General features: G+C 36.4%; 1 protein-coding gene across 1 annotated transcript; it reads right to left on the bottom strand.

Annotated features, from left to right (window-relative positions):
- Nucleotides 1–12,721: 12,721 nt before the first annotated feature.
- Nucleotides 12,722–16,739, bottom strand: LOC142547688 (malate dehydrogenase). Its single transcript, XM_075656080.1, has 7 exons — nucleotides 16,518–16,739; nucleotides 15,068–15,226; nucleotides 14,771–14,946; nucleotides 14,167–14,444; nucleotides 13,946–14,081; nucleotides 13,700–13,811; nucleotides 12,722–13,040 (listed from the first exon to the last, which is right to left on the bottom strand). Exons 1-7 carry the CDS (start codon nucleotides 16,558–16,560, stop codon nucleotides 12,946–12,948), a joined length of 999 nt encoding a protein of 332 aa, XP_075512195.1. The 5' UTR covers nucleotides 16,561–16,739; the 3' UTR covers nucleotides 12,722–12,945.
- Nucleotides 16,740–24,695: the final 7,956 nt, after the last annotated feature.

Genomic DNA, 24,695 nt, shown 5'->3' with positions numbered 1-24,695 from the left:
ATATAATTCATATATCCAGTGTCTGGGCGAAACAGCCACAGAATTGACGAATCAGTCAAGGATTAAGCGAATCAGCCAATAATTAGACGAATCAGTCAGTAATTAAGCGAATAAGCCAAAGTTTAGACGAATCAGTCGATAACTAGACGAATCAGCCGGTGACTAGGCGAATCAGCCAATGACTAAACGAATCAGTAGTCAATACATGCAGTGGCTATAAATCAATAGACTATAAACATCAATCTCATCAATTACAAATATCAATGTAATAAGCTAAGTATGTGATTTAGGGAGACTCGAGTCAAACCTCACTCGAGTTGTGCAATCCCAAATTAACATTAATTTATACCTTTTATTATGTCGCTCTGATACAATCGAAGTCTCGACTCAAAGCCTGTCAATGTTCAATTTGGCAATGACAATATCAATATATTGTATCAATATTCTATTCAAATCAAAACATCCCCGTCTTATCAAATTCTGACGGTACAACAGTACAATCTTGCGATACCGGTGATACCACACCAGTATATACTAATTCCAATAATTTATAATCAACCACCGTACAAATCTGACATCACATCTCAGTCAATTTAACTCTGAAATTCATAAAAATTCCATAATCAATATGTTTCTTAATCTGACTTCGATTCTATGATGTCTACTATGTCAAGAACACTATATATGAATCGTATCTGATTCTGGACATAGCATAATTTCAAATCTTAACAAAACGTAACAAAACTTACGTCCTGTTGTAGCTGTCGTTGCTAGGAACACAGTACCGAAGTCGGATTCAAAATCTGACGGATGGATCGCAATATAAAGGCGTAAGGATTTTCTTTCCCAATCCTTCGTTTCTCCCTTCGTTTCTTCTTGTCTGAAGAGTTGCAAGGTATATATATATATATATACATCCACGCACATGCAAACGGACGAGTGGCTCAATGTGCATACTGCACGTCTCGCGCATATGCGCGAGACCTACGGGTCTCGTGGATAAACTTCTCGGCAGCTCGCGCATATGCGCGACTCATCTCCGCGCATATGCGCGAGGTCCTCTGGATTCTTGTACAGGCTCGCGCATATGCGCGACTCACTTCGCGCATATGCGCGAGGTCCTCTGCCCACGTCGCGCATCTGTGCCGCGCATATACGCGAGGGCTACTGTTCCTCGCACATTTTCATGCATCATCTCGTCTTTCCCGGTCCGATCCTTTCCGTCTATAATCATATTAATTATCCCCAAATCATTTCAGATTAATAGGATAAAATTCTCGGGCCTTACAACTTTTTTTAAAAAAATTATATATCAGAAAAATTTATAAATTCAATAAACAAAATTTGGTAGTATTGAAAAAATCTACTAAGAATGTTTATGATTTAGACGTTAATGATCTAAAGTTAAACCCGACTATAGTTTTCAAAAACAGTGAAATCAAAATCAGAACTAAAATCTTTTCTTGGCTTCAGTTCCAAAATCAGCTCTCATAATATATAAATTTAAAGCAAAAATGTTAAACAATTAGTTTTATCGTCTCACATATTTTATTACCATTTATTTGATATTTAAAAATGGATAATAGAAGCAATTTTTTTAAAAATTATATCTCAGACAAATTAATAAATTCAATATATAAAATTTGGTATTATGTAATCTTTTGATTTATAATTTTTAATATATATATATATATATGTTACTATTTATGAAATTTTAAGAAAAAATCCACAGCCGAATAAGTGACAAAAATATTGCATATAATTTGACTATGATACAACTGTAAAACTTAAAAAACGAATGATATCAAATGTTCAATATTACAACCTATTTGATATTAAAAAATGGACCATAGAAAACACATAATTTGAAATGTCCAATATACATACATATACAATCACTAAGTACATAAAAATAAGAAGAGCTGGAAGTATTACAGGTCAACGTTAATCATCTCTTTCCGACCGTTGGAATGACATCTTATATAAGAAGAGCTGGAAGTATGCAAGAAAAACAACAACGCGATACATAATCATCAAGCTTTCAGCATTGTGATTATCTTCAAGCCTGCATACTTAAAAAATTTAAGCACAATCAAAGATCATATACGTCATTGCTCATCAAGCACGCACTAAACAGAAAGTTATCTGATCATTCAATGATCAAATTCGTGCTACTAAAACAGATTGTTTACTTACATCAATAACCTTTTGGTTATTTGACTAATAGCGGTGGTGAACTGAGGGTTCTTAAAATCTAGAAGTGTAAAATGATCAGTAAGAGTTCCAAACAGACAGTGTGATAAATTCTGATTGGAGTGGGTTGTTGCAAAAAGTTTTGTAAAGGCAAAGTCTTTTAGTGGAATCCTTCCTACAGAGGAAGAAGAGGTGACGTAGGAGTATTTTTCTCCGAACATCCATAAAATTCTCGTGTCTTTACTTTTCACAAGTCTTTACATTTCAAAATATATCTTGTTGTTTAGATTGGCAACCAATTGAAAATATCATTAGAAATATTGAACCGTCTTCCGCACTTTTCACGTGGTTTATATTTCTAACCGTTTGAAAAAAAATTTCAATGGCCTAAAAATGATTGAAAACAAATTTTAAAAGCAAATATTTTTCATTGAAGGCTTAATGAAAAATATAAATTATATACTTTTTAAAAAATTATTCATTAACTAATTTATATGAAAATTAATTTATCTATGATATATAATTCTAAAAGCAAAAGATAAAAAAAGTTATGTATGTGGTTAAATAATATTTAAATTAAATATTATAGATTATATTTTATTATCAATTTTATTATTTCATTAGTTTTTATAATATTTTGATAAGTTAATCGCAAATATTTTAAATTAATAATTATTTGACATTAGTGTGCTTCACTTATATAAATTATGATTTATATATTTATAAAATCCATAATTTGGTTGATTTTTAGGTTATTATACTTTATATATACGTTGTGCTTAAATATATATATATATTTTTTCAAAATTTGTTTCAGTTCAATTCGTTCTATATATTATGCTCATTATAATTTATTATATAACATAAAATCAACAGCTTGAATTTTAATTTGAGAAATAATTTTTAAAGTAAGGTATGTAAGTTCTTAATTAATTTATTCGTCTAATATGACAAAAGATTAAACCCAGATAAATAAAAAAAATGATTCAAATTATTTTTAAAAAAAATCAAAATTTAATTTTTATTAATAATTAATATTTACGTGCATCGCACGTGCTTCTTGCTAGTATATATAAATGTGTGTGTGTGTTGTTATGTGTGTCGAACGGTCCTCATTTACTGATTATTTCACAAAATATTCACCCTTTTTTCACTCACATCGGATTAGAATGAGGAGCAAGTCAAAGAAGAAGAATAAGAATACTTTTGGTGATGGTGAAGAAGCCATATTTGATCGAGAATTGCTCATGTTATTACTTGTTTTTATGTTATACGCATCCAAAATATGTTTGATTTTTATTGCATTATAAAAACAATGATTAATTATGTTATAGGCTTGTTTTGAAATCAATTATACCACGACACTTGTTGTTTTACTATTGTGTGATTGTTAAACAATGCTAGTGTCGATATTTCTCGATCTCGAGACGTGACATTTAAGTGATATCAGAGTGTCATCAAGTTCATAATTCGGTTGGAAAAAATTTGTATGAAGTTGCACAAGACAGGTGCCTCATCGCCAACAATTCAACACCTTAGCACTCATATAGTCAAGGTCCATGCTCTTAAGAACCGACGACGAGCGACTTAACGCCTATGTTGGATGGATGTGTGCAAGTTAAGCACCTCAACGCCTCTTTTCAAGTGCTTTAGAGCTGATATGCATCTTCAGGAAATTTCAATTGCCCAAGAAAGGTGCCTAATCGCCACTTTCCAGGCGCTTCAACGCCACAAATTCGAGCTTCAGGTGCATCAATGCCGCCTGCAGGAGCCCCAGCACCTCAGTTTTGTTGTTTTTTGAAATTTTTGTATGACTTATAACTTTGCATGGAGAACTCGGAATTCGATTCCGTATTGTTCTGGAAATCTTATGATGTAAGATTTCCCTCCATATAAAAATTTCCAAACTTTCCATTTTTTAAAAAAAAATTGATAAAATTTCATTCAACCCACCCATGTATTGTACCGAAATTACTTGAATTGCCTAATCGTTACTATTTTTCGAATATTGTTGGTGTCTTCATCCTTTTGAGGTGTTCTAAGCCTTTCTCATTGTTGATTTTAGGACTTTTACTCCTCGTACATGAGCTCAGGCCCCCCTTCATATGTGTTAGCTTGCTATTGATAACCAAAACCGTATGATCAACCGCCTAAGGGCCAAACTTGCTAATGAGCGATGTGAGAAACAAGAGTTGACTGAATCGAAAGCCAACCTTAAAGGATATTTTCCACTAGTTGGAACAAGTTAGGGAGATAACTTGAACCTACGATATGACATTTACATGGGCTGTTATCGAGGAAAAGAACTATGTGATGATATCAAACATTATACCACCCATTTGACTAAGGCATAGAAGAATATGAACATGCCAAGGTGATGTTGAAGGCCTATCAGGGTATCATTGTTGAACTTGCAGAGGTCAGAAAGTACAAAGTACAATGTTAGGTGGGTTTTCATAATCAAATTAATATATTGCATGAGTTGTCGACATGCTTTCTAAAGGAAATGGAATTTGACAAGGAACTGTGCAGCAATAGTTGACGAAGGAAACAAATTTTTTAACGCGTTGGAAACGCGCTTTTTGCACCTATAAATAGAACTCTTTCGTTTCAGTTTATTGTATCTCAAATTCAAAAGTTTTTCAGTTTTGATAAAAAGAGAGTGCATAGAAAAAAATAGTGTGTTTTTTTCTTGAGTGCGGGAATTCTCTTGTGTGAGTTAGAGAAATAATTTTTTCGGTATACTCGGGGTTTGGGACTGAGAAATATTGAGTGTATTGGTGTATACACTTGTTGTAATATTTCTTCCAGTTATAAAAGTTGCAGTGCTCCGTGGACGTAGCCTATATTGGGTGAAGCACGTAAATCTTTGTGTTCTTGTTGGTTATTGTATTCCATATTTTTTGAGTACTATATTATCATCGTGGTCGGCATCGCTTCGGTGTAATCTCCCAACAACTGGTATCAGAGCCTTGTTGTGAAAATTCTTAAGAATTCTGAGTATGCTCTATGGTTGCAGCTTTGTCTGATCTTCCACATCAGAAAAGATTTTTTAAATTTTTTGCTAAGGCTAGAGAAGTGATGGCCGGAGATTATGGATCGGGACCGGGAATCAACAAGTTCGACGGGACAGATTTTTCTTTCTGGCGGTTACAGATAAGAGATTATCTGTACAGTAAGAAGCTGCATCAACCTCTATCAGGAAAGAAACCGGAAAAGATGGAGGATGATGATTGGGAGCTCCTTGACCGACATGTGTTAGGTGTGATATGATTGACCCTAACGAAGAATGTGACACATAACGTGGTAGAGGCAAAAACCACAGAAGAGATGATGTCTATTTTATCGGACATGTACGAGAAGTCATCAGCAAACAACAAAGTACATCTCATGAAAAAGTTATTCAACTTGAAAATGGGTGAAGGTGCTTCGGTGGCTAAACACATCAATGAGTTCAACACGATTGTTTCTCAGCTAACATCGGTTGAAATTAATTTTGATGATGAGATTCGTGTACTTATTCTTTTGGCGTCTTTACCAAATGTTTGGGAACCAATGGGGGCATCGGTTAGCAACTCTGTTGTAAAAAAAAGCTACAATTCAATGATGTCAGAGATCAAATTCTTGCTGAAGAAGTTCACAAGATGGATTCGGGTGAAGGAACATCATCGAGATCTGCTTTGAATCTCGAGAACAGAGAAAGGGGCAGGAGTGGCGAAAAGAGTTCTAACCGACGGCGCGGTAGGTCCAAGTCAAGAAATGGAAAAGGCAAAAGCAACTTTGAAAAGAATTTGAAGTGCTGGAGATGTGGTGAAACTGGTCACTTGAAAAAGAACTGCAGATCAACGAAGAATAATGGCAATGCTGTCACTGAGGAAGTACATGATGCTCTGCTATTATCCATGGAAAGCCCTGTTGATTCTTGGGTTATGGACTCGGGAGCTTCGTTTCATACCACTGGTGATCGCGATTTATTTGACAATTACATCGCTGGCGATTACGGAAAAGTTTTCCTGGCCGATGGAAAACCCTTGGAAATTGTTGGTATGGATGATGTACTGATGAAGATGTCAAATGGATCTGTCTGGAAAATCAACAAAATCATACATGTACCAAAATTGACACGCAATCTGATCTCGGTGGGACAACTCGATGATGAAGGCCACAATGTGACCTTCAGTGATGGTTCCTGGAAAGTGAACAAAGGAGCCATGATTGTTGCTCGAGGAAAGAAAACCGTAACACTGTATATGACTTCCAGTTGCAGAGACACATTAGCAGCTGTGGATGCTGGAGCCAATTCAAGTCTATGGCATTATAGACTTGGACATATGAGTAAGAAGGGAATAAATATGTTGGTGTCAAAAGAAAAGCTACCAGGATTAAAGACTGTTGAACATCAACTATGTGAAAGATGTGTCTTTGGAAAACAGAAGAATGTGAGTTTTTCAAAAGACGGTAGAGAACCGAAAGCAGCAAAGTTGGAGCTGGTTCATACTGATGTATGGGGACCATCTCCTGTGACATCCCTTGGAGGCTCGAGATACTATGTCACATTCATTGACGATTCGAGTAGAAAAGTTTGGGTTTATTTTCTGAAAAATAAATATGATGTTCACGAGACCTTTAAAAGGTGGAAAGCCATTGTGGAAAATGAGACCAACTTGAAGGTGAAGTGCTTACGGTTAGGGATGTAATCGAGTCGAGCCGAGCCGAACTCTTGAATGTTTGAGTTTGGTTCGTTTATAATCGAGCCGAGCTCGAGCTTTATTTAACGAATATATGCATGGCTCACGAGCTTATTCAAGCATTTATCGAGCCTAAACAAGCTTAATAAATATGAATGATACATTTAAATTTACATTAAATTAATTAAAAAATAAATTATATATTTAAAGAATAATATATTTTTCTTATTAAAATTTGTAAATTTATTATAATTTATTAGATTTTTCTATATATTTCATAAATAATATACAAAATCAATAAATCAAATATCAAAACTATTATTTTTTTATCTAAAAGATTACTCATGAACTTACCAACGAACATGTTCACGAGCTAACGAGCCGAATACTGTAAAGCTTGAGTTCGGTTTGTTTATCTTAACGAGCCTCATTAAATGAGCTCAAACGAACTTTTATCGAATCGAGCTTCGAATAGCTCACGAACGGTTTGGTTCGTTTACATCCCTACTTACGGTCTGACAATGGTGGAGAATATGAAGATGATGAGTTCAAGAAATATTGTGAACAGAACGGGATCAAGATGGAGAAAACCATTCCTGGTACACCTCAACAGAATGGTGTAGCTGAAAAAATGAACAGGACCTTGAATGAACGCGCAAGGAGCATGAGATTGCATTCTGGATTGCCAAAATCATTCTGGGCTGATGCTGTTAACACTGCAGCATATCTGATCAACAGAGGACCTTCGATACCGCTTGACTGCAGAATACCCGAAGAGGTTTGGAGCTGCAAAGAAGTAAACCTTTCTTTCTTGAAAGTGTTTGGATGTCTATCCTATGTTCATATTGATTCAGCAAGCAGAACAAAACTTGATTCAAAATCAAAGAAGTGCTTCTTTATTGGTTATGGAGATAATGAGTTTGGTTATCATTTCTTGGATGACCAAAATCGGAAGATCATTCGGAGCAGGGATGTAATCTTTAATGAGCAACTACTGTATAAGGACAAGTCAGACATTGAAGATGGAGATGAATTTCCTGAAGTCAAGAAGACTGATGAAGTGCCATTGACATATATTCATGTGAATGAATCGAAAACCAGTAACCATGAAGATGAAGAAGAAACTGCACAAGATGATGACCCATAAAATCCGGTGATTGAACTCAGGAGATCTTTGAAAACCATTAGACCACCTGAGATATACTCCCCTGCACTTCACTATATTTTGCTAACATACAAAGGTGAACCGGAGACTTATGAATAAGCAATGCAAAATGATGATTCAACCAAGTAGGAGTTGGCCATGGAAGATGAGATAGATTCACTGTTATCCAATCAAACGTGGGAGTTGACAGAACTTCCGCAAGGCAAAAAAGCGTTACATAACAAGTGGGTGTACCGGTTAAAAGAAGAGCATGATGGTAGCAAGCGGTACAAGGCAAGACTTGTTATAAAAGGCTTCCAACAACGGGAAAGAATTGATTACACCGATACTTTCTCTCCGGTGGTTAAATTAACCACTATCAGGACTGTACTTAGACTAGTGGCGAAGGAAGACTTACATTTGGAGCAGTTGGATGTAAAGATTTCGTTTCTTCACGGTGACCTAGATGAAGAAATTTATATGAAGCAACCACAGGGATTTGAAGTACGGGAAAAAGAGAAAATGGTGTGCAAACTTCATAAGAGCTTGTACGGTCTCAAACAAGCTCCAAGACAGTGATACAAGAAGTTTGATGGATTCATGAGTGAAAATGGTTTCCTAACTTGTCAAGCTGATCACTGCTGTTATGTGAAAAATTTTGACGGTTCTTATATCATACTACTGCTATATGTAGATGATATGCTGATAGCTGAAACTTGTCTAGAAGAAATTGATAAACTCAAGAAAGATTTATCAAAGGAATTTGCCATGAAGGATTTGGGTGCTGCAAAGCAAATCCTTGGAATGAGGATCTTTAGAGACCGGGTGAATGGATTCTTGAAGTTATCTCAAGAAGAGTACGTGAAAAAGGTGGTTAGCAGATTTAATATGGATGAAGCTAAATCTGTGAGTACTCATTTGGCTAGTCATTTCAAACTAACCAAAGCACAATCACCATCGACGGAGCAGGAGTAGGCTTATATGAATAAGGTTCTTTATGCTTCTGCTGTCGGAAGCCTCATGTATGCAATGTTGTGTACAAGACCAGACATAGCACATGCAGTGGGAGTTGTGAGCAGGTTTATGAGTAATCCAGGAAAGCAACACTGGGAAGCAGTTAAGTGGATTCGCAGGTATTTGAAAGGTACTGCTAGTTGTTCTTTATGCTTCAGGAGGTCAAAATTGGGCTTACAGGGTTTTGTCGATGCCGATATGGGTAGTGACCTGGATGGCAGGAAAAGTACTACTGGATATGTGTTCACATTAGGTGGTACAGTTTTAAGCTGGGTGTCTAAGCTGCAAAAGATTGTTGCGCTTTCCACTACTGAGGCTGAGTATGTTGCAGTTACAGAAGCTAGTAAGGAGATGATATGGTTGAAATCCTTTCTGGAGAATTGGGTCAGAAGCTTGAAGATAGCACATTACACTGTGACAGTCAAAGTGCTATTCATTTAGTAAAAAATCTTGTTTATCATGCTAGGACAAAGCATATACAGGTTAGGTATCATTTCATGATATCAGTGTTGGAAGATGGAGTCTTGATGCTGAGAAGATTCCCGGAAATAAAAATCCAGCCGATATGCTCACGAAGACGGTAACCAGTGATAAACTGAAGTTGTGTTCAACTTCGGTTGGACTGCAAGAATAAATGAGGACATATGAGCTGCTGCATCAATGGTGTGAAGTCATGATTGAAATCAAGTCTTCAAGTGGGAGAAATGTTATGTGGGTTGTTATAATCAAATTAATATATTGCATGAGCTGTCGACATGCTTTGTAAAGGAAATGGAATTTGACAAGGAACTGTGCAGCAATAGTTGACGAAGGAAACAAATTTTTTAACGCGTTGGAAACGCGTTTTTGCACCTATAAATAGAACTCTTTCGTTTCAGTTTATTGTATCCCAAAATCAAAAGCTTTTCGGTTTTGATAAAAAGAGAGTGCATAGAAAAAAAGAGTGTTTTTTTCTTGAGTGCGGGAATTCTCTTGTGTGAGTTAGAGAAATTATTTTCTCGGTATACTCGGGGTTTGGGAGTGAGAAATATTGAGTGAATTGATGTATACACTTGTTGTAATATTTCTTCCAGTTATAAAAGTTGCAGTGCTCCGTGAACCTAGCCTATATTGGGTGAACCACGTAAATCTTTGTGTCCTTGTTGGTTATTTTATTCCATATTTTTTGAGTACTATATTATCATTGTGGTCGGCATCGCTTCGGTATAATTTCCCAACATACGAGTCTTCGAAGATAAAAAGCTATAGCCGAGCATACACAATATTGCCAGCAGGCGGAGGCTCAGATCCAACAGGTACAGAACACTGTGGAGGATCTCAATGATGAAAACGCCGGCAAGCTTCAAGCCCTTCAAGAAATGCAGGAAGAAAGGATCCCAAGAAGATCTAGAAGAATTAGAACTTGAAGATGAACCCATAGAGGCAGTAGGAGAAAGATAGATCGTCGATTAGGATACTATCGTTTCAGTTTTCCCATTAAGTCATTTTGATGTTATTTAGATGTTTTATGTTGTTTCCATTGTATTCCATGTCATTTTATCATTTTCTTTCGAAATCAATAAAAGATGTTTTCTTTATTCATTGATTTCAAATTATTCAGTTCCATCTACGATTCATATCGTTATTAGACGTACAAAAATTCTTAAAAACTTTAATGGGTTAATCATTTCTACAGCCACTTCGGGGAAGTATGGAATTGGGGATAGCGTAAAGATGACTCTCCTTTGATTAAACAAATCATTTCGATAAGGGACGAGTTGGTTAATCGCACGGGCTCGAGGTATGGTGCTACTAGAACTTTGCATACTTGGATTGCAACAATGACGGGCTCTCTACCGCATGTGATTGCTTCTCTAATTCAAACGGCAAATGGCCGTGGAAGCCACTACTAAGTCGATCTTTCCTTCTGCCCAAACATAGATTTACTTTATGGCTACTGGCTCATGCAAAACTACTTACAAGGGATCGCTTATCCTTTGTCATGGATAAATCGTGTGCTCTTTGCAATGCGGATATCGAATCGATAAACCATCTATTCTTCTCGTGCAAGTTTTCTAATTCAGTTTGGGGTGAAATTCGTAGCTGGTTAGGTATGGCGAAGAACACGGGCTCTCCCACGTCTGTTTTGAAGCCTTTCAGAAGTTGTTATCGTGGTAACTCGATGCTATCTCGGATGCGTATTACAGCTCTTGCAGCTACTGTTTATAGCATCTGGAATACACGCAACAGGCTTATTTTCGAGGATTAGAAGGTCGAGATTCAAGATTTAGTTCATAGGATTAAGATTATTGTTTTACGTTGTGTTTCTGGCTTTGTTGATGTTTTGCATGTCGTAGGGTAACTTGTTATTGTAGGTCTTTTTTTCCAATCATCGTGGGGATGATTGTTTTATTTGTATTTGAACTTTTTACCTGATTTTAATGATTAATTTCGTTAAAAAAAAAAAAAAAACCATACATCAAGGGCTGGGGAATTTCATCTATATTATATGTGAATTAAATTATATATGGCATAAGGATAATTTTAAATAATAAGGCACGTATTAAAAAATTCAATAATATAATCATAATTAATTTTTTAATTTTCAATTATAATTATGTTATTTCACCAATTATCTACACATATTATTATTTTCATTAGTTAGATTTTTTACAATTATTATAAAATTAACTTCAATAGATATTATATATTGGTAAATTAAATTAGCTAATAATTTACCAAATTAAAATGTTTCTTAAATATTTATAATAGTTAAAAAAAATAAGTAAAAGAGTAAAAATAAAATAAAAATCCCCTGAGCCAAATTGGTGCGATGGCCGAGGGTGATATTTTAGCGCGAAATTTAGTTACCCGTGCTCTAAAATGGTGGTTTCACATCATTTTCCTTTAGCGCAATGTCGGAGATGACTTGATAATTTAAATATTTATTTTTTTAACATTTAAGAATATTGATAAACGTAACTATAATTTTTCGAGTAATTAATGTTTTAAATAAGAATTTATTAATTTAATCCGCCGTTTGATATGACAAAAATTAAACATGAAATATATTTAACAATGACAAAAACTTGTGTGAGACTATCTCACAGGTTGTATTTTATGAGACATATCTCTTATTCGGGTCATTCCACGAAAAAATATTACTTTTTATTCTAAGAGTATTACTTTTTTATTGTGAATAACGGTAAGATTGATACGTATGACAGATAAATATTCGTGAGACTGTCTCACAAAAAACCTACTCTTTAACAAAATGCAGAACTTTAATAAAAACTCAAACATAAGCCGTCAAAATATTGTTCCAATGTCGCCCTTCAATACGTGAGAACAAAAGTATATATTTTACTTTAAAGTACGTACACGCATTGGCAAAGATCCGTTGGTTATTATTATTATAAAAACTATATATTAATTAAGAAAATGGTTGGTCGACAAGAAACTAACATCCCTTTGCAAATCCCTTGCATTGTTGATGGATGAAGCAAATTCTTACCTACTGAGATTTCTACGTATCGTCTGTGCAGGCAATACATCATTTAGGAAAAATATCTTCATCACCTAGTGAAAATCAAAATATTTTTACACAGGAGTGATAAATTATATTTTCCAGTAATTTCCCGTGAATCGACTCAAAATCAACAACATCGTATTGAAATAACAAGGATAGACAGAATGCTAGGTATAACAAGGACTGGCGAATCGAATTGTTTTTTCAACTCAAAGTCTGTCAAGAAGTGTATTCGATTAAAGTTAACATAAAGTAGATCAAGGGATGTGATGGAGATAAGTAGCATATCCATCATTAACCATTGAACAAGAAAATAACAATTGCATTATTCAAAACTCTTAGTATTTCTGTTATCACAGAAAGGGAAAGACGATACCAATTTGCGCCAACTCGGGAAACTAAGAGAGGCAAGAATATGCCAGTTCTTTCTCTTCACTGAGCTCTTGAGCAGTCAAATCCAATTTCTTCCGTGAAAATTCATCAATAGGAAGACCTGAAATGAGTGAATTGGATTGATCAAAAGGAGAAGAAAGAAAACCTTTTGCAAATCTCAAGAGATTTAAAAACACGTTTGCTATATCACGTTGACAAAAAAATAGCCTACAGACAATATGTGACTCGACAATGGAAGTCTGAAAGGCAATGAAATTAAAAACCAAAGAAATGTGACTTAAAGTTAGGGACAAAGTTGAGCCAGTACAGAATCAATGAAGTTTCGCTGAAAATAAGCTTCGATAAAAAGTTACTGAAAATAATCAAGGATCAGATGGATAGAGCCACCAAGGTGCGCTGTGTAAAATTCTCTAGAAGAGAACTCGTCAACAGATGGTAATCAACATCATAGAAGTCTTAACCTACAGTAATTGAAGTCAACTACCTAAATCTCTCATCTCTGGTGCAATTTTGTTTAAATTATAATTTTTTCATCCCCTGATCACCCGGCGCAAATAACCTTGCATCAATTTCATTTTGAACATCCATTTCTTTTCTTTGAGGCTATGTCCGGTACTTGAAATTAATGAAGACGGATCCTACGAGCTATAACCATAAAAGCATAATATCGATTGGTGGTTTAACTTATGAGATTCCAGACCAAAATAACCAGCACGAAAAAATAGTTTGATGTTTAGCCCTCACAACAAACATACTCACCTTGGACAATGGACCACTCTCCATTTTTGCATGTAACTGGGAATGAATAGATAAGTCCAGCTGGGACATTGTATGAGCCATCAGAGTATACGCCCATAGAAACCCAAGTACCCTGAATAATGTATAACCAAGGTAAGAACATGCATCAAGTATCAACCATTTGATATGTTCAATGAAACCGTAGAAGAAATCGAGAGAGAACTCCAAAGTCAGATCCAATGGATCAGGCAAAAGGTCAACATCTACCTCTGGAGTTCCAAGCACCCAATCACGAATATGGTCACAGGCAGAGCTAGCAGCAGAAAGTGCACTGGAAAACTTTCTAGCTTTGATAATTGCAGCGCCACGTTGCTGGACAATAGTAATGAATTCTCCATTCAACCTGACAAAATTGGGAGGAAAAAGAAAAAATGGATGGGTATTTGAGAAATATGATCATGAATAAATTTTTAAACATACTTCCATACCATTCATCATCAGCAACAAGCTCACGGACAGGTTTCTCTCCAGCTGAAGTTTTGACAGACGCATGGTTGACATCAGGATACTGCGTTGAGGAGTGATTTCCCCAAATAATTGCATTTTTAACATCAGATACTTGGACATTCAATCTCTCCGAAATCTGTCCAAGGGCCCTGTTATGGTCCAATCTGGTTAAACAGGTGATATTCTTTTCTGGGATGGATGGTGCAAATTCCTTAAGAATTAATGCATTGGTGTTGGCAGGATTAGCAACGACCAAAACCTGGAAATGAGAGCAAGGCGAATTAAATTAAACTTGCCAGACAAAGTTACAATGGGTTGTAACAGAAATCTAAGCTGCTAAATGTGTTTCGCATTTCATCCCACATTCAAAAGGTTCTTTAGATTAGTAGAAATGATATTTTTGACGTGCATCAAAATGAATATTTAATCTGTTAGAGATCAGAAATCATTCTCAATACAGCTAACATATTAAATAATGGTATTGCGGATGAGTTCCGTAAAAATTATTTTGTTTGATCCGAAACTGACAGTAGTATACAACAATTAAGTTGAAACAAAAAGATAAACAATTTTCCTAATAATCACCTTGCAGTTAGCAGCAGCATGTTTCTCAAGAGCAGAAGCTTGAGACTTGTATATGGAGACATTCTTCGTCATCACATCTTTCCTCTCCATACCCTCTTTCCTAGGGAATCCACCAACCATTACAGCAACACTGACACCAGTACAAGCTTCCACAACATCGGTTGTAGCAACGACACCTGATTCTCACACAAGAAAAGAAACAATCCATAAACAATTCCTTTAACCAGAATCTCATTCAAGCAGTCGATAAACATGAAACTTCAACATAAACCATAGCCTGGAAGCTAAAATACCAACCTTTCAGAAGAGGGAATGCAGCATCCACCAATTCCATTTTAACTCCATTAAGTGCCTCAGCAGCAGGTGGAATATCAAGCATGTGAAGGATCACTGGCTGGTCTGCGCCCAACATAACTCCCCTAGCAATCATGGGAACAAGAGCGTATCCAATTTGTCCTGTAAAGCCAACGAGAACCAATAACTACATGCCTCACATGAAATCCAACCAAATCCAGGAGAATTTACAGCATATTGTAGTCTTTTACATAGCAAATAACGCATATAATGTTACAATCCCAACGTTGATTGCACAAGCAAATGTGGAGAACACAAGCTTGAGGGTCTCTCCCACTTAACAGAAGATAAACTGATATAGTAATAAATGAAATTGTGCACTATCAATTTGTATATATTTCAGTTTTACAACTTAATACAAGCATTAGAGCAACTCCAATCGTGTCTTCGGTGTTAAACACCAATCGTGTCTTCGGTGTTAAACACCAAAATGAAGCAACGATTCTCTCCAACCGAACGTCGATGTTGCATCAAATTAAAGCGAGTCTATAGTGCAGTACTATTTAAACTAATGAAAAATTTTAGAACCAAACTGGTTTTAGGGTTGGCGGGGCCCAGCAAACCGGCTACTGACAAAATTTAAAAATACATACAAATGTTGATTCCGCCTACCGAAATACCACATTAATTCTGCCGAACTGATCGGCGGGTACCATATTTTTACAACAAAACTGGTTAAGCCATATTTTGGTAAACCAGTTTTTTTTCCCAATAATTGGATAAAAACATACTATTTCACACATTCTTGAACAAAAGACCCTTCATTCCTGAGACTAGAACTATAATAAAAAAACTTAAAACTTATGCGACCACGTCAGAAAGTTAACCATTTAAACAACATTTCATGCTCTTCCAGCTGCATCCTCAAGCAAACATACGTACTTTTAATAAGAGATGCCAATGGCATCGAAAGCAAAAAATAAATAAATAAAGCTCAAACTCTAAACTCATTACTAATCGACAGCGAGATCCTACGCATGGTTGCTCATCAAAATATCTGGAGTGTTACTTCCCCAAATCACTCAAGTAAACAGTGGAATCATGAATGCTCAGAAACATTAAAAAGGGAATCTTGCAAAGTTCTAAAGCAAATTACACCACTATAGGTTCCGATCTCCAAACTTCAGGACAAATAATTCGAGAATTTAAGTATTATAACATACATAAAACTACCGAGAGTCAATTCAGTAGAATCGGACAAAAGATCTGACAAATCAGATCAACGAATGTTGATACTCGATAACTACTAAACAAATAAATACTCTTCACAAGAAAATCCAACAATCATGCGCACAGAGATCTACGATTCTGTAAATCAATCAGCCGTAAATCTTAATCCAGTGAAAAAAATCAAAAGTTCCAGAAATCGATGGTACAGTTCGTGAAGTTACACCTGCAGCTCCGGTGACGAGGACGCGGACTGGATCTTTAGCCATTTTAGATCGAAGATCTGAAAATCGATGGGGACAAAGGAGATTTGAGTGTGAAAAATGCAAGAGTGGTTTTCAATGACCCGTGAGCTTTTGACTTGGGCAAGAAAATGGTGATATTCGAAGATAAGGGAAAACGATGTCGTTTAGCTGCTGTCCTCGTTGGTTTGTCTGGCCCGCTAGCAAGAATAATTGATCGGGGTCCCATTTTTATTTTTGCGGTGATTAATTTATATACTTTTTAATTTGTTATTTTTTTTATTAAAGTATTGACGCGAAATCAAACATAACATAAATTTATTTGTACGTTGTTATATCAGTAATTTTTGGTGACATGTCATCATTTTGCTATTTCGATAAAAAAGAAATAAAAACGAAAAATGAAAATTAATATATCTATTCTATTATATTAAGGGTGAGGACATGATAGTAATCACTTGGGGGACACCAACTTTTTCTTTCAATTTTATCCTTATATGATAATAATATTACACTTTTGTTTTTTAAACCCCCTTAGATTAGTTTCATTTTGTAAACGCCTCCCAAACCTTTTTTACTTTTGTAATTGAGCCCCCAAAATATTGAAGTTTGTTGTGTGTTTGCTACAGCCATGCTGCCTATTCCACCAAATTTCAATCTTTGGAAAAATGAGACATGATGACTCTCAATGTTTGATCGAATAGGGATAGCAAACGATGTGAACAAAAATCTGATTTTTCGAAATACTGATGATGATCAAGCAGATTTGTCTGCTATTAAAATTGAGTTGTCTGAAAGATCTATATGACAAAGAAAATGTTATTTTTTTCGATGATATAAATTTAAGATTTAAAAAGAAAAGATAAGATCATGACTGTTTATTTTATTTACTTAACTTCAATATTTATCCATGTGACTAAAATTCTTCTCCAATATATGTACACATGCATACATTGTCCTTCTTCACTCACACATTTTTCATAAAAATTGTTCCACATATAGATATCACGTCATATTCTTATTTTAAAATAAGAATATAAATAGTCTAGATTACGATGTTTATGTTCTAAACCAATGACTATTCATGATCCAATAATTAAATCAATTCCATACTGGTTCCAAATTAGAGGGATGTGATGGTAAAATTTCGTTTGAAACGATGTGGTAGAAAGCAACATGTGATTTGAAGGAGCCCTTGACCCGCAATAGATAGAGGAGGATTTATTCAATCGCATAGTTTGGGCTCGTAGAATATGACGCCCTTGGGGCTTTCTGTTTGATTGTATGAGCTTTAGTACATTGTCCAAGATCCCCCGCTGCTGCCCCGTGAGAGACGGACCATGTGTTAGTCTCAGTATTGCTAATTGTCCGAAAAGACCAGCTAAGCATCATTAGTTTGGTCAGCATTTACCTGACAAACGATCTGAAAGGGCTGTTGTGCATAAACTTACAAGAAAATAATATATTTAATGTGTATCAGAAGTTTGGTGTTGTGCTAAGGTATTGACAACACCAGCATACAACACGACAGCAGAAATTAACAGTTTTATAAGCAAATATAAATGCGATGAACAGGAAGATACCAGAGTTAAATTATGCACAAATACGAATACTTGTGAGATGCCTCATGGCAAGAAATTCACTAGAAAACAAGTAATCAGGTTACACCAACCAATACTAGTGAAACAACCAAACACTAAATTACTTGACACACCAAGGAATAAAATATCAACCAACAATTTAACAATAAAACTAAGATGTATAAACTAAAATCAGAAACACCAAGCGCTGGACGATCAACACTCAGAGTCAGTGTTTGTTCTTCAAGAGTTGACAACACCATGAAACAATCATTTGAACTCTTCGTGTAAATCTTCAATACCGAACTAGGTTTATCAAAGCTTTGTGCACCGCCGTCCTGTGGTGCCTCTCTCTAATTCACCTTTATATATCTTGGTATCGGTTCTTAACCTAGATCTTCATAGATCCTCTCATATCTATCAACAAAGAAACCAGTGTTTAAATAGAATCAAACTCTACACAAGATATAGTATATCTTATTGATAAGTTCCCAAAGTAATTGAATAATACCCAAAAATAAGATTATCTATATTTAAGGAAACAGATAAATAAATTAGTCTAGAAATGCAAACAATAAAAATAATAATTGAATTAGGAATACTCGATTACTTTCAATCTCTCCCTTTGTTGCATTTCTGGACAAAAACTTCCAAAAGAGATGATTAACCAGTTCGCAACTCCCCCTGAGTTATGAAAATACATCTCCCCTTGAATTCATGTTAGCTCAACATAGTAAACACACTTTTATTCAACACAAGCATGAAGGAAGGATAAACAAAGGAAGAGAGAAACAACAAAAACGAAAAAAGACACTGAATAATCAAGAAAACTATAATTTGAATATGCAGAAGCTTCGTCATCCTTTTCATTATTAGACTCATCACTTGCCACTCCCCCTTTTTGGCCAGAATGAATGCCAACCTCAAGAAGAACCCGGTAGTCAGCGATCAGATTCTCAAAGTAAGCTATTGTGGCATTGGACTGAGTGATCTGCTGGGTTGCAAAGGCAATGGTATCACGGGCCTGTTGAATCTGTTGAAGTCCGAAGGCAATTTGGGCATGTATTTCCGAAGTGGTGAGCTTGATAAAGTCTTCAGACGTAGATGAGGAAGATTGAGAGGTGTTGCCAACACCCGAGGCAACACCAGCAGTGGATGAGGGGACACTTTTGTCAACTGCCTGTGCAACATCTGCAGCAGACCAAGAAAGATCTACCTTCCGATTGCTTTTTAAAAATGCGGAGACAATTTTCAGTGGTTCTCCCATTTTAACCAGGGGTTCCTCTTCCTCCCTGTCAAACCCTTGTGTCTCAAGAAGACCATAGATAAGAGAGGGAAAGGGGAGTCGTGTAGACTTGAGTCCTCCCTCAGCAAATTGGAGGATCGTCTAAAAAACTAGCTTGCCAAAGTCAAATCTTCTTCCAGTACCAATATCGTACAGAACAAAGGCCTGAGGGCTCGTAACTACGGTGATATTTGATGAGGGGGTCCAATTTCGGATGGCGGTCTTGTGGAGGACTGAATAGAACGATGTTAAGTTCGCAGCTGCCAAGCGATGTGGAAGAATAGGGAACTTGGTGATGACACCTCCAGTCAGTACGGTTGAGACTTCATCAATGTCAACAGGGGGGTTGTCTTCAGGGATGTTTGGAGCTTCGTAGTGTTCATTGATACCAGCCGGAGTGAATTGGTAAATGGCATTACGCAAGAACACTTGTCCATAGCGTACTGAGGCATCATTACCGACTGTATCAGTGAGATTGCAGTAAAATTCACGCACTAGTCTCTTGGCATAAGGCAGAGCAGAGCTGACAGTTGAGAGGAGTTGTCGATTCTGGAGAAACGAGACTAGATTGCACCCTTCATATACCTTATCATCTATATTCCTTTCTTCCACAAATTCACGGTGTGCATATAGATGCCATTGACTCACAGCAGCCTCAGAGTAGAAGGCATTGGAGAATGCATTATCAAGATCATAGTCTTCATCATCAGTGTTGTCCAGGGTGTTTTCAACATCGATGCCAACACCCGCTGTAACAGCATCATCATCAGACTTGGCAGCCGGACCAGAGTCAGTATCAGTCCTTTCAGTTTCAGATCCAGACTAAGATCTCGATGGAATCTCTGCAGGTGAGTTCGATGGAGCTTCATTCCCTTCAGGCACCGATTCCTATGTAGCTTTTGCTTCCCGTAGACTGTTAAGAAAGTCGGCTAGGGATTGTTCATCTTCGGAAGAGAAGCAAACCTCTGGAGGAGGTTCAGTTGGTTCTTCAGCCGGAGCAGCGGAGGAGGATGAAGGAGCAGAAGACTTCTTAGCAAGTGTTGACCGCTTTTGGGCAACCAACTCATAGTCGTTATCACCAGAGTCATCTCCTGATGAGAAGTCGGGATCGAGAGTGAAGTAGGATGTGGGGCCCCGGGTCCGAAATCTAATACTAATAATTATAATTGTAACAAACCAAATGATTTAGTAAATACATAATTTGTGGTTCACAAATTCACATAAAGATCGTCAAAATAATTTAATGGTCTCAAATGTTTGAAATATAATTTTCAACATGCCAACAAAAAGTAGTGAACCAAAGAAATCCAAACATCATCACATAGCTCATAATACCCGAGAATCCCACTCTAACTCGTATCTCCTCGCCTGGAGCTGAACTCTGGCATCCCAAACCTCGTCTCACCTACCGTCAAGCACATGAAAACAAGAGGTAGCCGACGTTCCGGTGAGTATAAACCCAGTATGATACAATCAATAACATATGAGAATTAACATTTCAAATATCTCATATAAAATTCATAAAGATGCAATATAATGAAATGCATGATCAGAAGCTGTGGGCTATCAATAAATATCAAGATCAAGTGAATCATCTGGTCATAGGGTACCCAAGGGAATAGAATCACCCAGCAACATCCACCGACTCATCCGCTCAGGGAGGGGTGCTGTGTTCTACAATCCCAGGACTATGGTGCGCCTATAGAGAGTGTTCAGGCCATAGCAGCGACCTCCGCATACACTATGCCAACTCAACTATAGCCTCATACGTCCAACAAATCAATAAATCAAGGCGACCTCCGCCATATCAAATTTGAATCAAAAAGTGGCTCAATATGCAATGTAATGATGCAAATCAATATCATCATTTCGATATCATAATCAACTCATCTCAATACAACAATCATCATCAAATCACCAATAGTTCATCGAGCCATAGAGTTTTCAATTTAAAATAAAAATGATACTTTTACCTCGTATGTTACCGACCGTAACATACCTTTCAAATATTACCAAAAGAAGATCTAAATGTGTAGGTGAGAAGTCTTGAACCTTTGAATTCTGCTATAACTCAAGAACTTTGATCATCTATCAAAACAAAGTAGTTTATGTTCAAAATTCATAATTAATTCAATACTGCTTCGAATCAAAATCCGTAAATTTCTTAACCGTAATATGCCATAAAAACATTTATTGAATCATTTTATCAAACACATGACATGCGTGCTAAAGAGTTAGCTCCTTTACTTTGCCCTTACCTTCAATTCCATTTCTTTTCAAAATATCAATTCATACAATAATAATACCATCAATCATTATATTAACAACTTTCCCTCAACACTCAAACCAAACAACACATTGTTTTCCCTTCAATCACTAAACCAAGGAAATAAGCTTTATTACCTTGCTTCTAAACTCTTGAGGAGAAGAACTTCTAATCTCCAAGCAAAGATTAAGGCTTCAATCAAAGATTAATGTCTTGGAAGAAATTGGATTGAAGGAGAATGAAGAACCCTAGCTCTAAGCCAATGGAGAGAAAAGAAAGAGAAGGAAAATGAGTAAAAAGATGATCCCATTCGATTTTATGCCTTCCCAAACCTCAAAACACGCCTTTTACCTTGCTGGGCGCTCGGGCGGCCGTTTCTTACCGCTCGGGCGCCGCTCTGCGCACAGCTACTGTAAAGATCGCTTCTGAAACGCCTCTTCCCTTCCGAATTAGAAAAAGTGGTAAACAGGAAAGTTGTAGCCCTATGTCTTGGCTTTCATCTCCAATTGGCCTCATGTCATTTGAAGATTTGAGTAAAAGGTTATGCTCAATCTCCCAACATGTGTCATTGTAGGAACGACGATACGCACGACACACTTCAGGGTGCTTTTGGCTCATTTTCCCTAATGATTTGACCAAAACTCAAAATAAAAAATTTATAGCCTTATGTCTTATCTTTCTAATGAAAGTGGCATCACATCAATTGGATCAATATACAAAACATTATGCTAAAAACCACAACTACTGCCACATTTTTCATATCGTTTCTGCACTTCCATTACCTATTTAGCTCAAATTCAACATTTGATTCTACCCATCCATTATCTATTCAATTCTATAACATTCATTACCATTCATACCATAACGTAAAGCCATAAACCATCACAATTACTGCCACAATTTTATTTTTTTCAAAATTCGGGCATTACAATTCCTCCCCTCTAAAAATAGATTTCGTCCTCGAAATCAATCATCTCTTTCAAGTCTAAGATGTAATGATCAATACTGAAAATAAAACCGAGAATAGAAGCGTACTTCATTTGAATAACTCTGGATATTTATGTCTCATTTTATCTTCTAATTCCCAAGTTGCCTCTTCGACACCATGTCTGTTCCACTGTACTTTAATCAACGGTATCAATTTATTTCTGAGTTCCTTATCTTTTCTATCTAGAATTTTAATCGGTCTCCCAATGTAGCTCAAATTCTGATCTAACTCAACTTCATCGGGTGGAAGTACATGAGAAGGATCTGGATGATATTTCCTCAACATGGACACATGAAAAACATCATGAACACCTGATAATGCAGGAGGAAGAGCTAATCTATAAGCCAAATCACCAACACGTTCCAAAATCTCATACGGACCTATGAATCTCGGTGATAATTTACCCTTCTTTCCAAATCTAACTGTACCACGGAAAGGAGATATTTTCAGAAAAACTATGTCACCTTTCTCAAAAATCAACGGCCGTCTCCTGATGTTCGCATACTTAGCATGTCTATCTTGAGCAGCTCTCATACGACTCTGAATCAATTTCACCTTCTCTGTCATATCTCTTATCATATCAGGTCCTACAATTGGTGCTTCAGATAAATCGTCCCAATATAGAGGATATCGACACTTCCTGCCATATAGTGCTTCAAATGGTGACATTCCAATGATCACTTGATAACTATTGTTATAAGAAAACTCGACAAGTGGTAACGAATCCTGCCAACCAATACCAAAATCCATCACTACAGCTCTCAGCATATCCTCTAATGTCTGAATAGTACGTTCTGACCGTCTGTCTGTCTGATGATGATATGATGTACTCAAATGCAAACGAGTACCAAGGGCCTCTTGTAAACTCTGCCAAAAATGAGAAGAAAATCTGGGATCACGATCTGATACAATTGACTTAGGCACACCATGCAATCTCAAAACTTCTCTGATGTACAATCTGGCCATCTGATCATGCCTATATGTCATCTGATAAGGAATATAACATGAAGACTTGGTTAATCTATCAACGATAACCCAAATTGCATCGCAACCCCTCGACGACCTCGGCAATTTCGTGAAAAAGTCCATGGTGATATGATCCCACTTCCATTCTGGAACTTTAAGGCTATGCAAAAGACCTCCTGGTCGCTTTCTTTCTGCTTTCAATTGTTGACAATTCAAACAACGAGATACAAATTCTGCTATGTCAGATTTCATTTTTTTCCACCAAAATTGTTTCTTCAATCATTGTACATCTTTTTACTTCCAGGGTGTACACTGAACTTACTGCAATGAGCATCACGCAAAATCTGTATCCTCAACTCTGAAATATTAGGAACTACAATACAATCATTCACAAACAAAATACCCTCATTATTGACCTGAAATTCTGATTGATGTCCTGATTTGACAAGTTCAACTAATTTCTGAATGCTTTGATCTAACTTTTGGGCCTCTCTAATTTGACAAACAACTCGGGTTCCGCCTAAATCATAAATACTCTTATAGGTTGAGTATCTACCATAAAATCCAAACCAGAAAGACAACATTCTTCTACTAAATCAGATACACTGCTAGTGATCAAAGACATATTACATACTTTTCTGCTCAAAGCATCAGCTGCTGCGTTTGACTTGCCTGGATAATATTTTATTTCGCAATCATAGTCTTTCAACAAGTCTAACCAACGTCTTTGTCTCATGTTCAGCTCCGCTTGTGAAAAGATATATTTCAAACTCTTATGATCGGTGAATATCTCAAATTTTTCCCCATACAAGTAGTGACGCCAAATCTTTAAGGCAAAAACCACTGCTGCTAGTTCCAAGTCATGCACTGGGTATCTAGACTCATGTGACTTCAACTGTCGTGAAGCATAGGCAACCACACGGCCATGCTACATTAATACACAACCCAGTCCTTGATGTGAAGCATCAGTGTGCACTGTAAATCCTCCTACACCTGATGGAATAGTCAGAACTGGAGCACTAGTCAATCTCTGCTTAAGTTCAACAAAACTAGCCTCACATGCTTGCGACCAAATAA

The sequence above is a fragment of the Primulina tabacum genome, chromosome 5, assembly GCF_025594145.1.
Source record: "Primulina tabacum isolate GXHZ01 chromosome 5, ASM2559414v2, whole genome shotgun sequence".
Classification (NCBI taxonomy): domain Eukaryota; kingdom Viridiplantae; phylum Streptophyta; class Magnoliopsida; order Lamiales; family Gesneriaceae; genus Primulina; species Primulina tabacum.
The sequence above is the reverse complement of the archived record's forward strand: the minus strand, read 5'-3'. Positions and strand labels throughout refer to the sequence as shown.

Excerpts from the sequence above, each read along its gene's own strand:
- LOC142547688 (XM_075656080.1), bottom strand. The coding sequence starts at position 16,560 with ATGGCTAAAGATCCAGTCCGCGTCCTCGTCACCGGAGCTGCAG. Across the intron at positions 15,227-16,517 it reads CCTCGTCACCGGAGCTGCAG|GACAAATTGGATACGCTCTT; the intron begins GTGTAACTTCAC and ends TTGGCTTTACAG. Across the intron at positions 13,041-13,699 it reads AGAGTGGTCCATTGTCCAAG|GTCTTCCTATTGATGAATTT; the intron begins GTGAGTATGTTT and ends CACTCATTTCAG.